The sequence below is a fragment of the Aythya ferina genome (assembly GCF_964211825.1).
Source record: "Aythya ferina genome assembly, chromosome: 1".
NCBI classification, from domain to species: Eukaryota; Metazoa; Chordata; class Aves; order Anseriformes; family Anatidae; genus Aythya; species Aythya ferina.
The window spans coordinates 110008118-110025838 of NC_140296.1; the positions used below are offsets into that span (position 1 = coordinate 110008118).

General features: G+C 39.9%; 1 protein-coding gene across 1 annotated transcript; it reads left to right on the forward strand.

The window, feature by feature from the left end:
• The first annotated feature begins 6647 nt into the window (after positions 1 to 6647).
• On the forward strand, positions 6648 to 17519 carry PDZK1 (PDZ domain containing 1). The gene is made up of 9 exons (XM_084506189.1): positions 6648 to 6764; positions 10571 to 10782; positions 11095 to 11347; positions 12259 to 12395; positions 13351 to 13546; positions 13804 to 14000; positions 14376 to 14570; positions 15363 to 15662; positions 16669 to 17519. Exons 2-9 carry the CDS (start codon positions 10573 to 10575, stop codon positions 16738 to 16740), a joined length of 1560 nt encoding a protein of 519 aa, XP_084362315.1. The 5' UTR covers positions 6648 to 6764; positions 10571 to 10572; the 3' UTR covers positions 16741 to 17519.
• The last annotated feature ends 202 nt before the right edge of the window (positions 17520 to 17721 follow it).

Genomic DNA, 17721 nt, shown 5'->3' on the forward strand with positions numbered 1-17721 from the left:
AACAGAAAAATATGTGCTGAATGGAAAAAGATGACTGGTAGAATTACATTATTTTTTATGTCTTTTTCATATCTTGCATGTCCAAAGAACATTGAATCGATTAAAAAGCAGAACCGAGGACATGTCAAAAAATGCCCAACATAAAAAGCTGGAAAGAAAAGTCTTCCTGCATATTACAAGTGCTAGACGGACAAAAAGACTGCCAAAGGTATTGCCATTTGAACAGCGTTAATAGAACTTCAGCTTCAGTCACTGTTATCTAAACAGTCCTGCAGACAGCCTGGTTTCTGTGCCTGCATGTAAATACACACACGCACACATCTATTTGTTATGGATGGATACCTCCACCTAAAAGCTGACTCAACTCACTTCATTTTGAAAACCTTTAAATTTTTGTTTTAACAGAAACTTCCATGTTTTAGCATTGATTTCTGTCTGACACAGCAGCAAAAGAAACTACACAGACACTTCATTTTTAATTGTAAAAAAAAAAAATCAGCATCTAATATCACAAATTTTTTATCAATAGAGAATATTTATGTAATAACTAAAGAGGAAATAATTGTTTATAGTTCATGTTCTCAAGTAGAAAGAACACTATGGAAAGCATTTCCATATGTAAAAGACACACAGCAAAGCCTGAGGGAAGAGAACTGCCACTGTAATTCCTCACTGACGTGTCTAGAGGATAACAGAACACCTTTCTTCGCTGTAAATACAGGGACAGCAATTTATTTATTTATTTAGGAAGACAGAAACCCAAAAAACTAGGAAGGATATTCTCCCCTTCCTCACCCAAGACCAGCAGGATGGTAACATCATTCCTGTTTGCTTCTCCTTTATTTCCCTGACTCTTTTCACCATATCAGAAGCATGTGGTCACCAGAAAAGAAAGATTTAATTACCATTCAGCTACGTGCAGGATGACTGATGAATATTCATTTGATGGATCAAATGGACTTTGCCTCATGATTAAGGAGGACTTCAGTGAGCTAAATATTTCTATTATCACATCACATGGTGTTTTATATAATACTTGTCTGGTCATAGTGGGAAAACATCACTGGTAAAATAAAGGGCAAAAGGAAAGGGCTATACTGATTTTTGAACAGCTTAAATATGAGAACAAATATAAAACATTTCATATTACTCTACTGAAGGAGACCTTAAAACAGTCCAAGGCTCTGATTCACAATCCCTGTCAGACTTAGCTGTAGAAAGAAAGAAGGAGCTGAAGAGGCTGCTGCCTCTTTGCATAGGAAAAGGAACATCAGACACCATACCTCTATGTGATAGAAGTTATGGAGCACAGCCTTCAGCCATCACAGCCCTGTGTATTAATATAAACTGAAAGGGATATTGTGTCTTCTTAATACACTGGGTTGTGGTGGCTTAAACCAGGCGTACCACTTTCCTGGACCTCAGTTACAGGGGAAAAATATTCTGCATGGAATAGGGGACAACTTCACAAAAAGAGGACATGAGTAAGAGCTTTTTTTCTCCCAGTGTGCTGCATTTGAAAATCAATTTTCATTAACTAGTTTATGTTTTAAGAACCCAAGGATGGCACTGCAAGGAAATGAGTGAGCTTGTGCTTAGCAAGTACATGGTAAGCAATATAAGTAAACAACCATTATTTAGTAATGCTTCATTACATGGATTTTTAAGTGTACATGCTCCCAGGCAAGAAAGTTCAGCTCTGATCAGTATAGTAAGCATCGTTAAGTATTAGAGAGAGGGAATGTTTTTAATGCAAAATATCCACATAAACCTTTTGTCAAGAGAAAAACACTGGTGGTGATGTGTATCATTTGATGTCAACCTTATTTTCAGAACTAAACATATGAAATATATTCTTAATAAAAAAAAAATACCTTTTAGTCAAAGCTTTGTAACTTTATATATTGGTATTATAAACTTCAAAAATTTACTTCACCAATCTGTCATTCATTACTAGCCCTGTTTTCTATTCCTCTCATCCAGTGGAATGGCCATGAAAGATGTTCCTTCACCATCTTCCAACAGAATCTTAGTGTCAGCCATGATTTAAAATAACATAATAAATAATAAAAGGCTTAAAAAGAAATTGGAAGTGGTTCAGAATCTAAAAAAAAATTTTTTTTATTTTTTGTTTTAGACTCAAACATGAGCCTGTATGAACTTGTTAGACATGAATAACAGTTAGACGGAGCCCATCATCTTGGCACCAATGTGCTGTAGAGGTCCATACACACAGCTCACATCTGTGTCCAAAACATGGCCAAAAAGTGACCTGGATCATGTTTCCTGACAAAGGAGATTTTGGCAAATAGCACTTACTGAAACTGCCCTCTGGCACAATATGAACTGTACTAGGTTTGGCTTTCTTTGCTCCACACACTCTGAGAGCACTGTAAAACCCTGAAACAAGCCACAATGCACCCCTACATTTCAGGCTACCAGAACACGTGCAGCACAGCTCTCAACCTATTTCAGATGCTAAGTAGGAAAAATACTATTACGTTTATTGTCACCATTGCTCAGTTGCCAGCAGAAGACACACTCACCCTTCCTTGAAGTTAGACAGCTCTTCAGGTCTTTACAGAGAATGTGTGAACAGGATACAGTGGCACTTTCTGCTAATATGCTCAAGTCAACTCCTTTGAAAGCCTTCAGACAATGAAAATAAGGTGCCTCAGACCTACAATCCCAAAACATCTATAGGTATAATGCTACTATACTAGCTGGCCTGCTGGTAGCAAAAGAAAGTGCTAAGTTTTTGCTTTGGGGAGGGTTCTTTGTGGGAAGGAGACTAAGAGTTTTCAAAACCTATGAATTTAGGTAAAGTCAGAGATTCTAGTAAGCACCAGTGTTAAAAACACAGGTGCTTTTCTCCATTTACCAATGGCTGGGAAAACAACGTGACTACTCACAACTGATAGAAAATGTTTATTTCCAACATAAATCTAAAATTTAGCAGATTAAAAAATATCTTCTTTGGTAACACAGGATTTCTTCTGAGTGAATATCAGAAAGGTCTTGCAAAAAGAACAATTGCAAATATTTTGTCAATGTTACCCCTAGCAAGGAAAGGAACAAAGGTCCTTATATTACCACAACTACGTTATAGATGAAGAGGAACATACCTTGGAGTAAGCATGCCCTCAAACTCTAGTCCCTGTGCTAACAGAACCACATCACTTAAGTCACTGTGACTAACTCCTGCAACATAAGAGTCCTGCAAATTTGGAGTTTTGTCCGGAGATCCATATGCTTCAAAATTTTAAAAGATCTTTTCTCATTTTTTCTTTTTTTTAACTTAGGTTTCTCATTTTTGTAGCTGTATGAATATGCTTGAGAACACTCTTCCAAAAGCCTGAAGAACCAGAACAGGAGATATTGTAAGCCACCTTTATTCTGTTCCTGTCTTAAATATTTTTTATTTTGCTAGTGGAAAGGTAGGAGGTTTTGAATTTCTGGTATCAAGAGCTTGTCAGCATTGGATGCACTAGAACACCTTCCACACAATTTACACCTCAGTCCCACAGATGTGAAGATCAGCTCTAATGCATGCAGGGTCCTGTTCTTGAGTGCACATGGAGATAATATCCTCTTTGTGACTTGTCATCAGCATCCCATCCAACTTCTTGTCCAGGGCTAACCACCAGACCAAGACTCAACTCAAAGAACCTCTCCCTCCCCATTCTCATTTACCTTGGTAATTTACCTCACCAGCATTTACCTCATTTACCAGTTCACCATGCCAGAAGCTCCTAAGTGTTCTGCTGACTGCTAGATATTCCTCCTTCAATTTTCTTTCACCTTATTCTTGAAAAAAATCTTGTCTGGACCCCAGACAACCTCAGATAACTACCACAGTGGCACTACAACCACAAAATACCTTCTGACATCATTTCACATGCTGTGCTGTTTCCTTATGTGCTAACCTGAAATCCTTGTATGTGTTCACATCCTCCCTGTGCTTAGCTACAAAACTGTGAGCTGCTGTGAATCTCCTTCTCTATCTTCCTCCTTATGCAATCTTTGTCTCACTTGTCTGAAAGACTGCAAAACCACCTTATGCAGGGTCTGACTACATTTGTCTAGTGTTTACAACATTGGGACTCACTTGCATAGGTTTCTAGACTACAAGGTATACGAAGAGGAACAACTCGTAATCACAACAGGCTTACAAATCCACTTAGAGTAAGTGGATTACATTAAGGCTTTTATAGCATTGATGCCTTTCCTGTTGCTACACACATAGGTTATGCTTATTTCTATTACCTTTCCTCTGAATTGAACAGACAGCCATGGAAAACACAGGTGTTATTTCTAATAATCCATTTCCACAGCAAACTAATCAGGGAAATCAGTCATTTTAAAGCTTTCTAAAACTGAATGAGCCTTTGTAACACAAACTTCACACTATCAATCGCTAAATACCTTAGCATAGCAAGATCTCCAATTAGGCTTCCCCCACTTCAGAAACACCATCAGTTCAGTCCATGTCTATCAGCAGATCCCGCAGATGTTTTGGTCCGGTGAATAAGATATATTCAGTGGGTTTACACAGGCCAACAGACAAATACACAACCTGCCTCTCCACCATGGGATAGGGAGAAAACAAAAGGAAGGCAAGATTCAGATATTGAGATAACAACAGTTTTATGTGCAGCAAAAGTTGTGCATGCAAACAAATCAAAAAGAAGAATTCACTCACTACTTCCTATGGGCGGGCAGATCTTTAGCCACTCGCTGAGAAGCAGAATGTCAACAAACATAAAAGTTGTTTGGGAATACAAATACCATAACCAAAGATAGCCTTCCTCCTTCCTCCTTTCCCCAAGCTTTTAATGCTAAGTGTGACCTCAGATGGCATGGAACATCCCTTCAGTCACTCTGTGTCAGCTCTCTCAGCTCTGCCCTCTCCCAACAATTTGTTCAACCCAGCCTACTCATTTTTGGGGTTGAGGGGTGGAGCAAGTCTTGACGATCTGCACACAGTTCAACAACAGCCAAATCACTGGTGTGTTCTCAACACTGTTTCAACTGCAAATGCAAAACACAGCACCATACAGGCTGCCAAGGAAGAAAGTTAGCTCTGTCCCAGCCAGATTCCATACAATCTCAACCCCTAATCCCATGCCATTTGCATCATGCTCAGGTCCCACATAATCTGATACAGCTACATGTCCTCTGGACTTTCATGCCATCTGTCAAGGACATCACTCAGGATAGAAGAAGTATCATATTGGTTCATTGGGCACCAGGACTGGCTTGGTCTGGGTCACCACTGTACTCACACAGTTTCCTGAGAGGCTCATTCCTTTTTGGTTCAGATAGTTCCTGCTGTATTGCTTACTATACCATGCAAGTCAAATCACACATTGTTTTCCAGCAAGGATAAATATCCTTGAGGTACACACCAAATTTCCCCATCATTCCACATTAACTACCAAGCACACCTTGATCCATGAGCAAAGACAATACCACAAATGGCTCTTCCTTTCCCCAGGGGAGATCAACCCATGCCGTCTTTCCTGTGTCCTTGCATGCACTACAGGGACCTGATCTCCTCCCACTGGATGAAGGGATTTTATTTTGGCAGGACCAGGACTGTTAGCAGATCCACCAGTTAACACTAGCTAAGTGGCTTCTGCTAAATTTACATCCATCTGCTGCCATTCCCAGAGCTCAATGCTCACACCACAGTCTTCAACAGTCCATTGTATCCAATCCTTCCAGAGGTTTGTGTGTGATAAAAGATGTGGTTCACCAAATTAATTCCTTGAAAAGTAAAAAAAAAAAAGTTTGCTTGTTCGTTTGTTTGGTTTGGGTTTGGTTTGGTTTTGGTTTTAGAACTGAGTAGCACTGACTCAGTTCTTTCTGGGGTACTGTGCCACAGAATCTGACTTATAAGACTCAGGATGATGTTTTAGGCAGTGGTATGGTTTACAGCGTGTGCTTCTGGCCACCTAGCAGCAGCATGCACCATGCACATGTATCATGTGCCTTGGCAGACTTATGGAGGTGGCCCTATTCAGCCAATCTGCTAAACCTCACCATATCAATATCCCAGCCACCGCCCTCTATTCCAAGGATGCTTTACTCACATGGGTTGCTTGATTGCGGTGCATGTCTTGCATCCACAGGTAGCTTGTGGGATGTCCTCAATGGTGAATCACCACTTCTCTGTACATTGCATCTCTCACAATTACTCTCAGTGTTTCAGATTCCTCACACTTATTCATCCTATTTTCTTCCCCTGTCCCACTGAAGAGGGAAGTGAGAGAGCAGCTAGATGAGCATCTGACTGCTGGCCAAGGTTAACCCACCACAGCCCTTTATCTGGCACCCAACATGGGTGATTTGAACTGGGAACATCTTGATCTGCAGTCAAATACTAACTAGTGGACAACACACCACAATGCAAAACTGCTCTTTTTAAGACTTTTCTTATAGCTGGAGAAGGTTCTTGCCCAGAGCAAAGATCAGGCTTGCCTCAGATCACCTCCTTGACTGAGTTTCCAAATATAATTATGAGTAGAAGAGAATCCAAAGCTTCTGCAAAATGCATGTGATTTGCAATTCTGCAGGCAAGGACAAGGCAGCTTATCAAGGCATTAAACATATTCAGTGAAACTTGGTTAAATAAATCACCTTTTAAATCAACCTTTGCCCAATCAAAGTCCATACTTACCTATAGGTACAGCCACAGGAGGGAGAGGAGCAAAAGAGAATTCCTATGAAGGCTTCTCCACACAGACATCACTGACATACAGGTAAGACATTCCTTTTTTTTTTTTTTGCTAATCTCTCTTCCCCTATAAAACTCCATTTAATGAACCTGATAATCTTGCGTGTAAAGCTTGCATGAGGTGAAAATAGTAGTAGTCAGCCCAACGTAACCTTCCTTCCATTTCTACATATGAAGAAATACTCTTTCCTCTAAAAGCTTACTCTTCCTTCACCTTTGTGTACCACTGGTTTAACACAAGGTCCCAGTGTTTGTCAAGAAAAACTGCTTTGAGCTGTAGTTGAGGTCAATATGATTTGATGCATACCAATGTCCAAAGAATAGGGTGGGCCATCCCTGTATGGAGTTAGTCCCAATGCAACTATGCATGGACTCAAAACAGCATTAAACACCTCACCATGGGGAACAAGTCATGATCTGCAGCCTTCCTAACCATGTATGATGAAATTCCCTATATTCTCCAGCTTCAGTGACATCTGTGTCAACTCTCTCACCTTCACACTTTTCTATGTGCTGCCCAACTAACCCTACCAATGCACTTTTGGCTTCAAAAACAATCTGTGGCACTGGTAACCAGAGAGGTGCTTCAGCAGTAGGCTGCTGTCTAGATCATGGAGAGACTTGACTGATTTTTCTAAAAAATAAATAAATATAAGTTTCCACATATATTATTCATATGAGTGATATAAATTAAAAAAATAATAATAATAAAATAAAATAGAATTGCAAGGAAATCTGTGCATGCAGACATGAATTTTCTTAGTATTCATTAGGTTGTGATTAATGTCTAATCTCTGCAACAGAACTTTGGCCTTCTCACAAACTTCTATCTGGAGAGAGAAAAAAAAATCCACCCAGTAAAACACAGATCATCAGGTTTGCTAATTACCTGGACTTTCCAACCACAGCAAGTAGTCATCATTCATCTTGTTCCTATGCAATCACAGATCTTTGGCAGGATTTCCTAAGACAGTGAACTTTGGAGTTGTTACTTGGCCACAACTCTCTCTTACTTTCCAAATCTAATACCCACCCTAATGATGCACATCACCTAAAATGGAGTTTCACTATATAATAAAAGCATAGAATAGGTTAGGTTGGAAGGGACTTCTGGAGGTTGTCTAGTCCAAACCCCCATGCAAAACCAGTCCAGCTTAGATGAGGTTGCTCAGGGTCTCATCCAGGTATCTCCAAGGATGGAGATTCCACAGCCTCTCTGGGCACTTGTTCTAGTATGTGACAGCGCCCAAGATTACAAAGCTGCCCTTAAGACCATCTAATTGGAATTATTACAGACAATCTTCATCTGTTTCCTCTCATTCTGTCAGTATTAACCTCCAAGAAGAATCTGTATCTGCGCTGTCAACACAATCCAGTTAGGTAGTTGAAGACTACGTAAAGATCATCTCTTTGCTTTCTTTTCCCAAGACTGAATGAACCCAGCTCTCTCTGCCTCTCTTGAAATATCTTGTGCTCCAAAATCTGAACCACTTCAGTGGACGAGCTCCAATATCTTAATGACTCAGAGAGTTCAAAACCAGAGACAGTACTCACAGGTGGTCTCACAAGTGCCAAAAATAGAGAAGCAATGCCTCCACTGACCTGTTGGCTACAGGTCAGATGCTCCCCCCTATACAGTTGACCTTCTTCACTGCAAAGCTACACAACTGACATTCAGCTTGTGTGTTTGTGTGTTGTCCTGCAAAACTGTCTTCTGGACAGCCAGAAGCCAGCCTGAATTGTTATGCATGGTCTAGATACAGTTTCTTTCCTGTTTTTCTTTGTTGAACTTCAAGAGTTTTCTGTCATGCCATTTCTCCAGACTGTAGAGGTCTCTCTAAATTGGTCCTTCCCTATCCTCTGTTCTATTGACCTCTGTCCCTCTGTTTGGTATTATCCATCAGTTTGTTGAGAATCTATTCTGTTTCTCTGTCCATGTCGCAAAGATATTAAACAGCATCAGCCACAGTAATCAGCCCTAAACAATGCCACTAATAGCCAGCCAAGAGCTGGATTAAATATTATTGATCAAAACCTCCTGAACCTAACGGCCCAGCCAATTTTCTGCCCGTCTAATTAGATCCAGTCCATATGTCACCAAATCAGCTACATTGACTGCACAAGAGACTGTCTCAAAGGTATTGCAAAAGTTAAGGAGATCAGCATCCACTGTTCTCTGCCTGTCACAGAGCCAGTCCACTCATCATGAAGTTATCAGGTTCATCAGGCATTGTGAAAAACAGTAAAACTGTATTGCACATCCTCAAACAACTTCCTGGCCTTGACACATGCCTTGACACAGCCTCTAGGAAGATTTGTTCCTGAACATTCAGAGGACAAAGGTTGCTGCCTAATAGCAGTTCAGTAGCAATCCCCAGCATCAAGTCCTTAACCAGCTGGCCTCGACTTCTCTGGGAAAGTAACACAGCACCCTGGAGACACCAACTGGAAATTCTGCTCCAATCGTCACAAATTCATTGGGAAATCATTTGAATCAAACTACTGCCAACATTTCTGCAGCCTGCCACATCCAAAACCAAATTTAATTTCTTCCCTTCCTTTCCCACACAGTGTTACATGTTTATATTGATTGATGTCTTATTGCATTGTTAAGGTCATTATGGTTGGAGACAAAGTTTTGCAGACGGGCAGCAAACTGAGGCTTTATGGTCATTTCAGGATTCATTTGGTAATAGTAAGATAAGTATAGCAGCCCAAGTCCTCTGTTTCATTTCACACAGACAGACAGTATTAAATTACCTCTCCTCCAAGTGATTACCAGATGGCACATTCACACTGTCAGCAGGTGTATGCCTGAATATTCCACGCTTTTGTTAGACCTCACAATACAAACCTATATTACTATCTTACCAAAGAATCACATATCACAATATACTTCGGTAAAATGTCTCTGTTAGCTCCTCTTCACAACAGAATCAGAGTCTTTTTATTAAGATTCTGAGGCAGAGGAAAACATGGGCAACTCCGAGAACTTTGACTCTACCAGTAACTTCTAAAGAAAACAGAAATAAAAAATTAAATACACCATTTTGTTTGGAAACTGAGATGTAGAGCTAACAAACAGCTGGAAAAGCTTTGTAGCTCTTGGAGACAAAGGTCTAGCTAGTTCCTTTAAAGTCTTTCCCTTCAACCTTCCAATGCAAGTCTGTCACCAAGGGTGACCTCGTCAACAATGCTCCAGTTACAATTTCTTTTCCTGAAGTTTAATTTTGTTTAGCTAAAATAACTAAGAGCAGTAATGCCTCATTAGTATGAGGTCCTTCCTTGATTCCACCTGCTCTTCCATCTGCACAGGTTGCCCAAAGAGGTTGTGGAGTATCCCTCCTTTGATATATTCAAATGTCACCTGGACGTGGTCTCAGTCAACCTGCTTTAGGTAGCCCAGTTTGAGCAGGAGTTGGACCAGATGACCTCCAGACACACCTTCCAACCTCTACCATCCTGTGAAAACTGTCTGTCACTTAACTTCTCTATAGTGTTCCAATATTTTGGTGCAGCCATTAATTTTCCTCTGTAAGACATAATTCTGTTGTTAAATTCTCACCTCAGTTTTCACCATCTTACCACAGGCAGACAACTGCTTTCTTCCAGCTCTTCATCTTGTTTAATTTGCTTTTAGATAGAGCCAAAATAAGCGAGGAGGGGGAAGGAAAAAGGATTAATTCCTTCTCCCTTTGTACAGCTGGATTTCCAGAGCAACAAAACTCCAAGAATTCTGAAGCAAATTGTCTCAGAATATATTTAGAGGGAACACATCTAGGTCAGCTTGCTATTTTTGCTCTCACTTACCTTTTCCATCCTGTTTGGTAGAGATGACTTCTGTTCTCCACCCCCGAGAATGTAAAGTGACCAGAAAAAAACAAAAGAGCTACGGATTCTCCCTGTATATTGAGAAGGACACAGCAGGACATCTCATCCGGAATGTGGAAAAGAACAGTCCAGCTGAAAAGGCTGGTTTGAAGGATGGAGACAGAGTCCTCAGGGTTAATGGCTTGTTTGTAGACAAGGAGGAACATACACAGGTACATCTCTGTTTAATCTGGGATCCACACCACTCCTCCATGACCCAGACCCACTGCCATTATGGAAAGCTTTCTCTTCCATTTTTATGGCATTTGCAGCTAGGAAGCCCAAGAGCTGAGTCAATTGCTCTGGATATCTCCCTGCATCATTTATCACCCACTATGGGCATGAAATGCCTTTGAGGTGCCTCCATATTGCATAAGCAGAGGAATGTGACAACAAAACCAGTAAAACAGTGTAATCCTTTCTGGAGAAATCTTATAGGTCAATCACTCTAGCACCTGCTTGCCATTTCACTTTCTTCACTACAGGTGGTGGAGATTGTGAAGAACAGTGGGAAATCTGTTGTACTTCTTGTTCTGGATGAAGCATCCTATAAAAAGGCAGAAAAGGAGGGAGTGAACTTGGAAGACCTGGGTCAAAAGGTGTCAAAAGGACAGCAGCAGAAGCAGCAGGCCACACCACCCATGGCCAATGGAGCAATCACTCCAGCTCCACAACCCCGGCTCTGCTACTTAGTGAAGGAGGAGAAGAGCTATGGCTTCTCCCTGAAAACCATAGAAGGTGAGAGCTCTGGGAGGGGAGATGGCGTATATGTGACAGCAGAGACAGAGGAAAACACTGTTGTAGGAGCACACAAACTGTTATTGCTAGCAGAGGGGAAGTAAGCAGTGAGGTGGTTTCAGATCCATCTCCAGCCCATTTCTGTACAGCATATGTTGTTTTTTTTGAGGAGCACATTTTTATGGGGTGCAGAGATCAACTTCTGCAGCACAGGCTTGAATATCAGACATAGATTAAAACTGCTGCTTTAAGTCCTGTTCTATTTCTCCAAATCACCTCAAAAACTACCACACAAGGTTCTGGACAGCTGTAATAGAAGGAAGACCAAATGCTTTTCCTGACTTATTTCATTTAAAAAGTGAGGAGTTTTCAATCTCTTTCACGCATGCCTATTTTTCCCCAAGGCCAGTCAACAGAATAGGTAAGCCTTCTGGAAAGCATCAACTCTATAAAGATGGTATTTATTTCAGAGCACAGTATAATTGAAAGGCCAAACATGGAAGCCTTCCAAACACAGGAAGTTCTGAAGTGTATAAAACAACATTAAACGCAGCTCCTCACTTCAAACTGCCAAAAACAAATAAATAAAAACCCTCAGCTATCTTCATCAGCCCTTTTGACAGAGAAATGCATGTGAAATATATGCAAAACCCTTTTGGTAGAGGAATAAGATTATTTGAGCTGCAGGCAATGAAAAAAAGAAAATGCTTTCCTCCCCCACAGAAGTGATTTTTCCAGGGTAGAATAAGAGACAGAGGTGTGACTACATTAAAGGTTTATAGTGCCACTACAATTTGCACATAAGCAGAGATCAAAAGTGTCTAAGGACACCAGGGCTGGACTTCCTTAACCATCAAATGCAGTCATGTTTCAGTGAATTACCCTGTGTACTGAGTTTTCATCTATTTCAGGTAAGAAGGGGTTGTTCCTAGTAGATCTGTCATCACAAGGAGCAGCTGCAAAGGCTGGTGTCCAGAATAACGATCGCCTGATTGAAATCAATGGAAAAAATGTGGAAAATGACACACATGAGGAAGTGGTGGAAAAGGTATTTGTTTGCATACTGATTCATCTCCTGTTCTGGCCCGCTTTCACAGCAACTTGTCAGGGTTACTGAGGAGACAGATCTGGCTAGTTTAAATGTTTCACTCTAAATCTTGGAAGCTACTGTTTGTGTATGATCAGCACGGCAGAGTACCCCTCTGCTCTGGTTGCGATGTCATGCAGCCTCTTGAATTGACTCTGAATGAATACTGCCATCAAAACAGGAAAAAAAAAAAAAAAAAAAAAAAAAAAGCTAAATAGGAGAACTATACTGTTGCCAAGAATCCTGTTAAATAAAACATGCTCTGTTTCTAGATGTCCTGGAAATACTCCCAATAGTAAGAGGACAGGACATCAGATGTGGCTTTCAGGGCAGGAAGAGGGGGAACTCTCTGATGATACAGTTAGCATGGAACAGGGTAAATTCATGTTTTTAGACAGCAGTTCCTTTCTCCTACTAAGAAGTCCACAATTAACGAAAATTAAACTGCAAGTAATTTCACTGCCTGGCCTCAGCTGCAAACAACATTGCTAATGAGGCTTCCAGCTTCCCACTGTTGGCATTGCTAAAGCACAGCTGGAGCTGAAGAGATTTCAGAGGGCCGTGAGGCAGGCAGCATGCTCTGGCATGCCAGAAACACTATTGAGTGCACACTACTATGGAACCGTGCAACACTTCTGTTTCATGGGCTACTACAGCATCAGCTGCAGACTGATGTCAGTTAAGATCAGTGAAGAGGGCACCCATTAATCTAGAAAGGAACTGGAGAAAGACAGAATTAGAGAAAGAGGTTGAACAGACCCAAAAGACTTTAGAAACAGTAATAGAGGGATATGAAAGAGGACCAAGGGTACTCACACCATTAGCCTATCAGTATACCAGTTACTGAAGTAGCTACAATTCCTACATGTTGTTGAAGGGGTCTCATCTGACTGAGACTGTTCGTGTACTTATGCAGGTAAAGAATTCTGGAAATCACGTAATGTTTCTACTTTCAAATGAAGAAACAGACCGCTATTACACAAGCCAGAAAATGACACTGAACAAAGAGAGAGCCAACCTAGAACTGCTTCCCCTCAAACCACGACTTATTGAGCTCCAGAAAGGAGAAAATGGTTATGGCTTTTATCTACGTATGGAACAAAACACCGGTGGTAAGAACCAAATTAACACACAGGCCATGACTTTTGCTATACAGCTTATTCCTGTACAGGGTTTGCAAACCTCATTCTCCTTGTCTGGCTTCTTAGTACTCACCTCAAAGAAATCCTCAACAGACCTGTTGCAAACAAGACTACACTGGGGAAACTGCTTCAACCCTCAGTGAACAATTAGTCTTTACTATACAAAATAATGTTACACTTACCAAGCGTACTCCTTCACATTCATCTTTTTTCTTTTCTGATCTTAGATCATGTAATCAAGGATGTTGATTCCAAGAGCCCAGCAGCCAAGGCAGGTCTCAAAGATAACGATATCTTAGTAGCTGTCAATGGTGAGCGAGTGGATGCTTTGGATCATGAGAGCGTAGTGGGAAAGATTAAACAATCTGAGACCAAACCCACACTACTGGTAGTGGATAAGGAGACTGACGCCATGTACAAACTGGTAAGAAAATGCAAGTTACTGCTAAAGATTCATAATTCATCATTAAAAAGAGACAGAAGCAGCAACAAAACAACCAGTCTGCTCTGGCAGAGACTTCTTCATCTTGAAGCAAATGTCTAAGACGTACCCATACTTCAGCAAAATCAGAGCTACGTTGCTGTGTACCCTTTTGAAGAAAACACTGAACAAAGCTTATCACATGGATCAACATTCTAGTTTTCTACTTGAACAGAAAGTAATAGCAAAAAGTAGTTCATTGCAGTTTAAATCTGAATCATTAAAAAAGGTTTCAAATAAAGCATAGTTAGCATAAAAGCTACAAATTTTGTAGTAGAAGTTTCTATATTAAACTTTCCTTTGTCACTGTTTTTTCAGGCTCAGATTTCTCCTTATTCATACTACAACAGAGGAAAAGATCCAGCTCCAACTAAAACAGAGGAAAAAGTGGAGTTGCACAGTGAGCAGAAAGTGAACCACAAACCAAGAATCTGCAAGATGGTGAAAGGGCCTAATGGATTTGGCTTCAGTTTAAACATGGCCAAGAACAAACCTGGACTCTTTATTAATGAGGTACTAATGCAGGACGATGTACAACAAAAAGCCTGGGTAGTCTGTTGGGCAGTGTCCTCCCTTCCATGGTGTAAATGCATTCAAGAAATGCCACAAAAAAGACAAGTCTCTTCCTCCAGCTCACTTGGATATGAGCTGTAATTGTTAAAGTCAAACCGATATTGGAGGACCAAGATTAAATGTTAACACCAAAAAAAAAACAACTCATTCCATTAGATACCTAAAAGGAAGCAGAATCCCGGTTTTGCCTCATTTTTATTTTTATTCATGAACTTGGCATGCTAAAATTAGTATTTTAAATAGGTATTTTTGAGCTATAGGTTTCCCTAAAGACATTAAGACGTCACCTGTGGAATTCAGTGTGTCTAAGAGTCAAATTTCTGTTATCTCAAATTTTATCTATGTCCTTAGTTTTATTGAGGGGTTCCACTCATTAATAAAGAATCTGTCAAATGTAGTAAAGTTAAATTTAAGTTACTGCCAATAATACAAAAATTGTTTTTTCACCTTGTCTGTATGATTCTACCATGCCACCTATAAGGAAAGTTTATAAAAAAATCCAGATGCATCTTAAACCTCAAACAGATGGGTTCTATGTGGATAATGAGTAGGCCTATTACTTCTTCCAATCTATTTGTTTCCTGCCCCACACATCCCTCCTACCATGCTTATTTTGCTGTTACATAAATAATAACAAAAAATGAGCAGTAACACAACAGTCTAGCTAGCCTTGAGTTGCTAATGCATCTCCTCAAGTTTTATGCTAATATCAATTTGAACTTGCCTTTGCAGGTACAAAGCCACGGGCCAGCTGACACAGCAGGTGTAGAAAATAATGACTTTTTGGTGGAAGTGAATGGGGAGAATGTGATGAATGAGTCCTATGACAAAGTGGTGGCAAGAATCCAAAGTAGTGGTGACAAGCTAACAGTACTGGTGTGCAGCAAAGATGCATACAAATACTTCCAGGACCAGAACATTCCCATCACAGCCTCTATGGCAGATCCAATCCATGACACTTCTGAACCTGCTGCTTATGCAGAAACCATACCAGCAGAGTCCGAACGAACCTCCCCTGAACCAAGAGAAAGGGTGAGTAACATTGTATTTCACAGATGTTGAGGTACCATTTAGCAGACAGGAAAAGAACTTTTTTTACCTACTATGTATACCTGAGCTAGGATCTTTAACTTGTGTTGTTCTTTTCAAGTCAGTCTGTTATTAATAGGGAAGCTGTGATTTGATTATTGTAAACAACTCATCCTTTCCCCCACATACTGCAAGTGAGTATCTTTAATGCAAGATAAAATTGCAGAAAGAAACATACAGAGGATATTGTGAAATAAAATAATCCATACATTGTGAGCCTTAATGAGGCAATACAAATCATTAAAGTGCAGAAGAAAAAAAAAAAAAAAAAAGGTGCTTAAATACACCAAAAAGCATAACCTGCTTCAGGGGAAACAAGGTGGAATATTTCAAAACAAATCATTTTGTAAAGAGCAATTGACAGGTTATGATGACAATTTCTAAGAAGTGTGCAGATTTTAAATTATCTTGCTCACATTATGATAGTAAAAGGAATCTGAAGCATGACACAAGTCAGAAAAACAGCAAGGTATTTCTTCTTGAAACAGTCATTTTGAACCCTCTGAGTGGTCAATCTTCAATACTTTTTTTTTTTTTTTTTTTTTTTAATCATGCAAGAGAGACAGTCAGGGAAGAATAAGACCAATACTGCCTCCTATCTATTTTTCATTACCTTTGTCTGCAAGTGTCCAGCTGCAAGATTTTTTCAAAAGTTCCTTAGTCACCAAGCAGCATTTTGCAGATCTGAAGTCAGCAGCATTTTTGTGTGCAAATTCAGCAAATACAGGATTCAAACAATAGGAAATCTTTGTTAAACAATTTTCTCTGTTAAACATAAGTAACCAAAGAGCACTTCAATGACAAAAATCCCATTTGCTGGCTCATTTTGTCATCCAAACAAATGTATGATTAGTACAGATTAAAGCAAGAGGCCTTCATGACACTGCAGACTACCCAGCATGTTTATGAACTAAAAATAATTCAGAACTTATTTATTACTCCTCTGCAGGCAAGTTCATCCTCTTCTTCACATTCAGTCGCCTCAGCAGGAACAGACAACAGTGACGACACAAAATTCTGAGGAGTCAAATTATGATAAGAACAAATAAAAAGTCTTCCAAATACTCCTTCTTCAATCATTCTTTGTTACTACACCTCCAAGACTTGGCTACCCCTAGGAGACCTCCATACCTGTAAGGGACCACAATAACTTGCTGAAATGCAGCTGCCTGAAATAAGCACTTCAGTGTAACATGCAGTCATTTAACATGCTGCAATTGGCTTTCTGCTTTGTGAAGTGGGGAGTCAGTCATTTACATCCATAAAGGCTTTAATAAGTAGAGGTATACAGTTAAGCATGCTGTAGCAAAGGGAGAAAACATTTCATAAATCCATAAGTATCTGAGCCTTTTAAGGATAAGCTCTTAATAAAGAGTAACTGTTTCCTCACCATCTCCCAGGAGAGGCAGTTCTCTTTGTAATCCAAGCCCATTAACTTGATCTCGGTGGCAACAATCTGTGCTATATTTATGGCAGTACAACCACTGTGATATGTCATGAGCTGATGTACGCTGTCTATTACACTCCTTTCTCCTACTAACACTGCAGAAATTTCTTTCAAACATTAAGCTAAATTCATAATTTGTAATGCAAAATCGTTAAGCACTACTCTCTCTGCCTACAGTTGTGGATCTTGGTAGTTAGAAGTGTAATTCAGTCACGCAAGTTTGTCTCATTCCAAGTTAATATCACATTGTCTTGGATGTGACATAAATGGCTCTGTAATACTGCTATTGTACTCTTTGCCTCCTTCCTGTACACCAAAGACAATACAGAAATAAATTGTTTATAAAGTGGTTATTTTTTTCCCCCAGGTCTTACCCTTATCACCTATGAGCTGTGTTCCAGAAGAATTTTATAACAATGTCTGTGAGAGTGTCTATGGGAAGCTGCAAGTTCAAGTCACATGAATAAAATTTACTTTTATGCCTTGAATAACATCAAGAAGGGGAAACAGGCTACTGTATAAGAATAGGCAGGTAGTAGGGAATACCAAACTTAC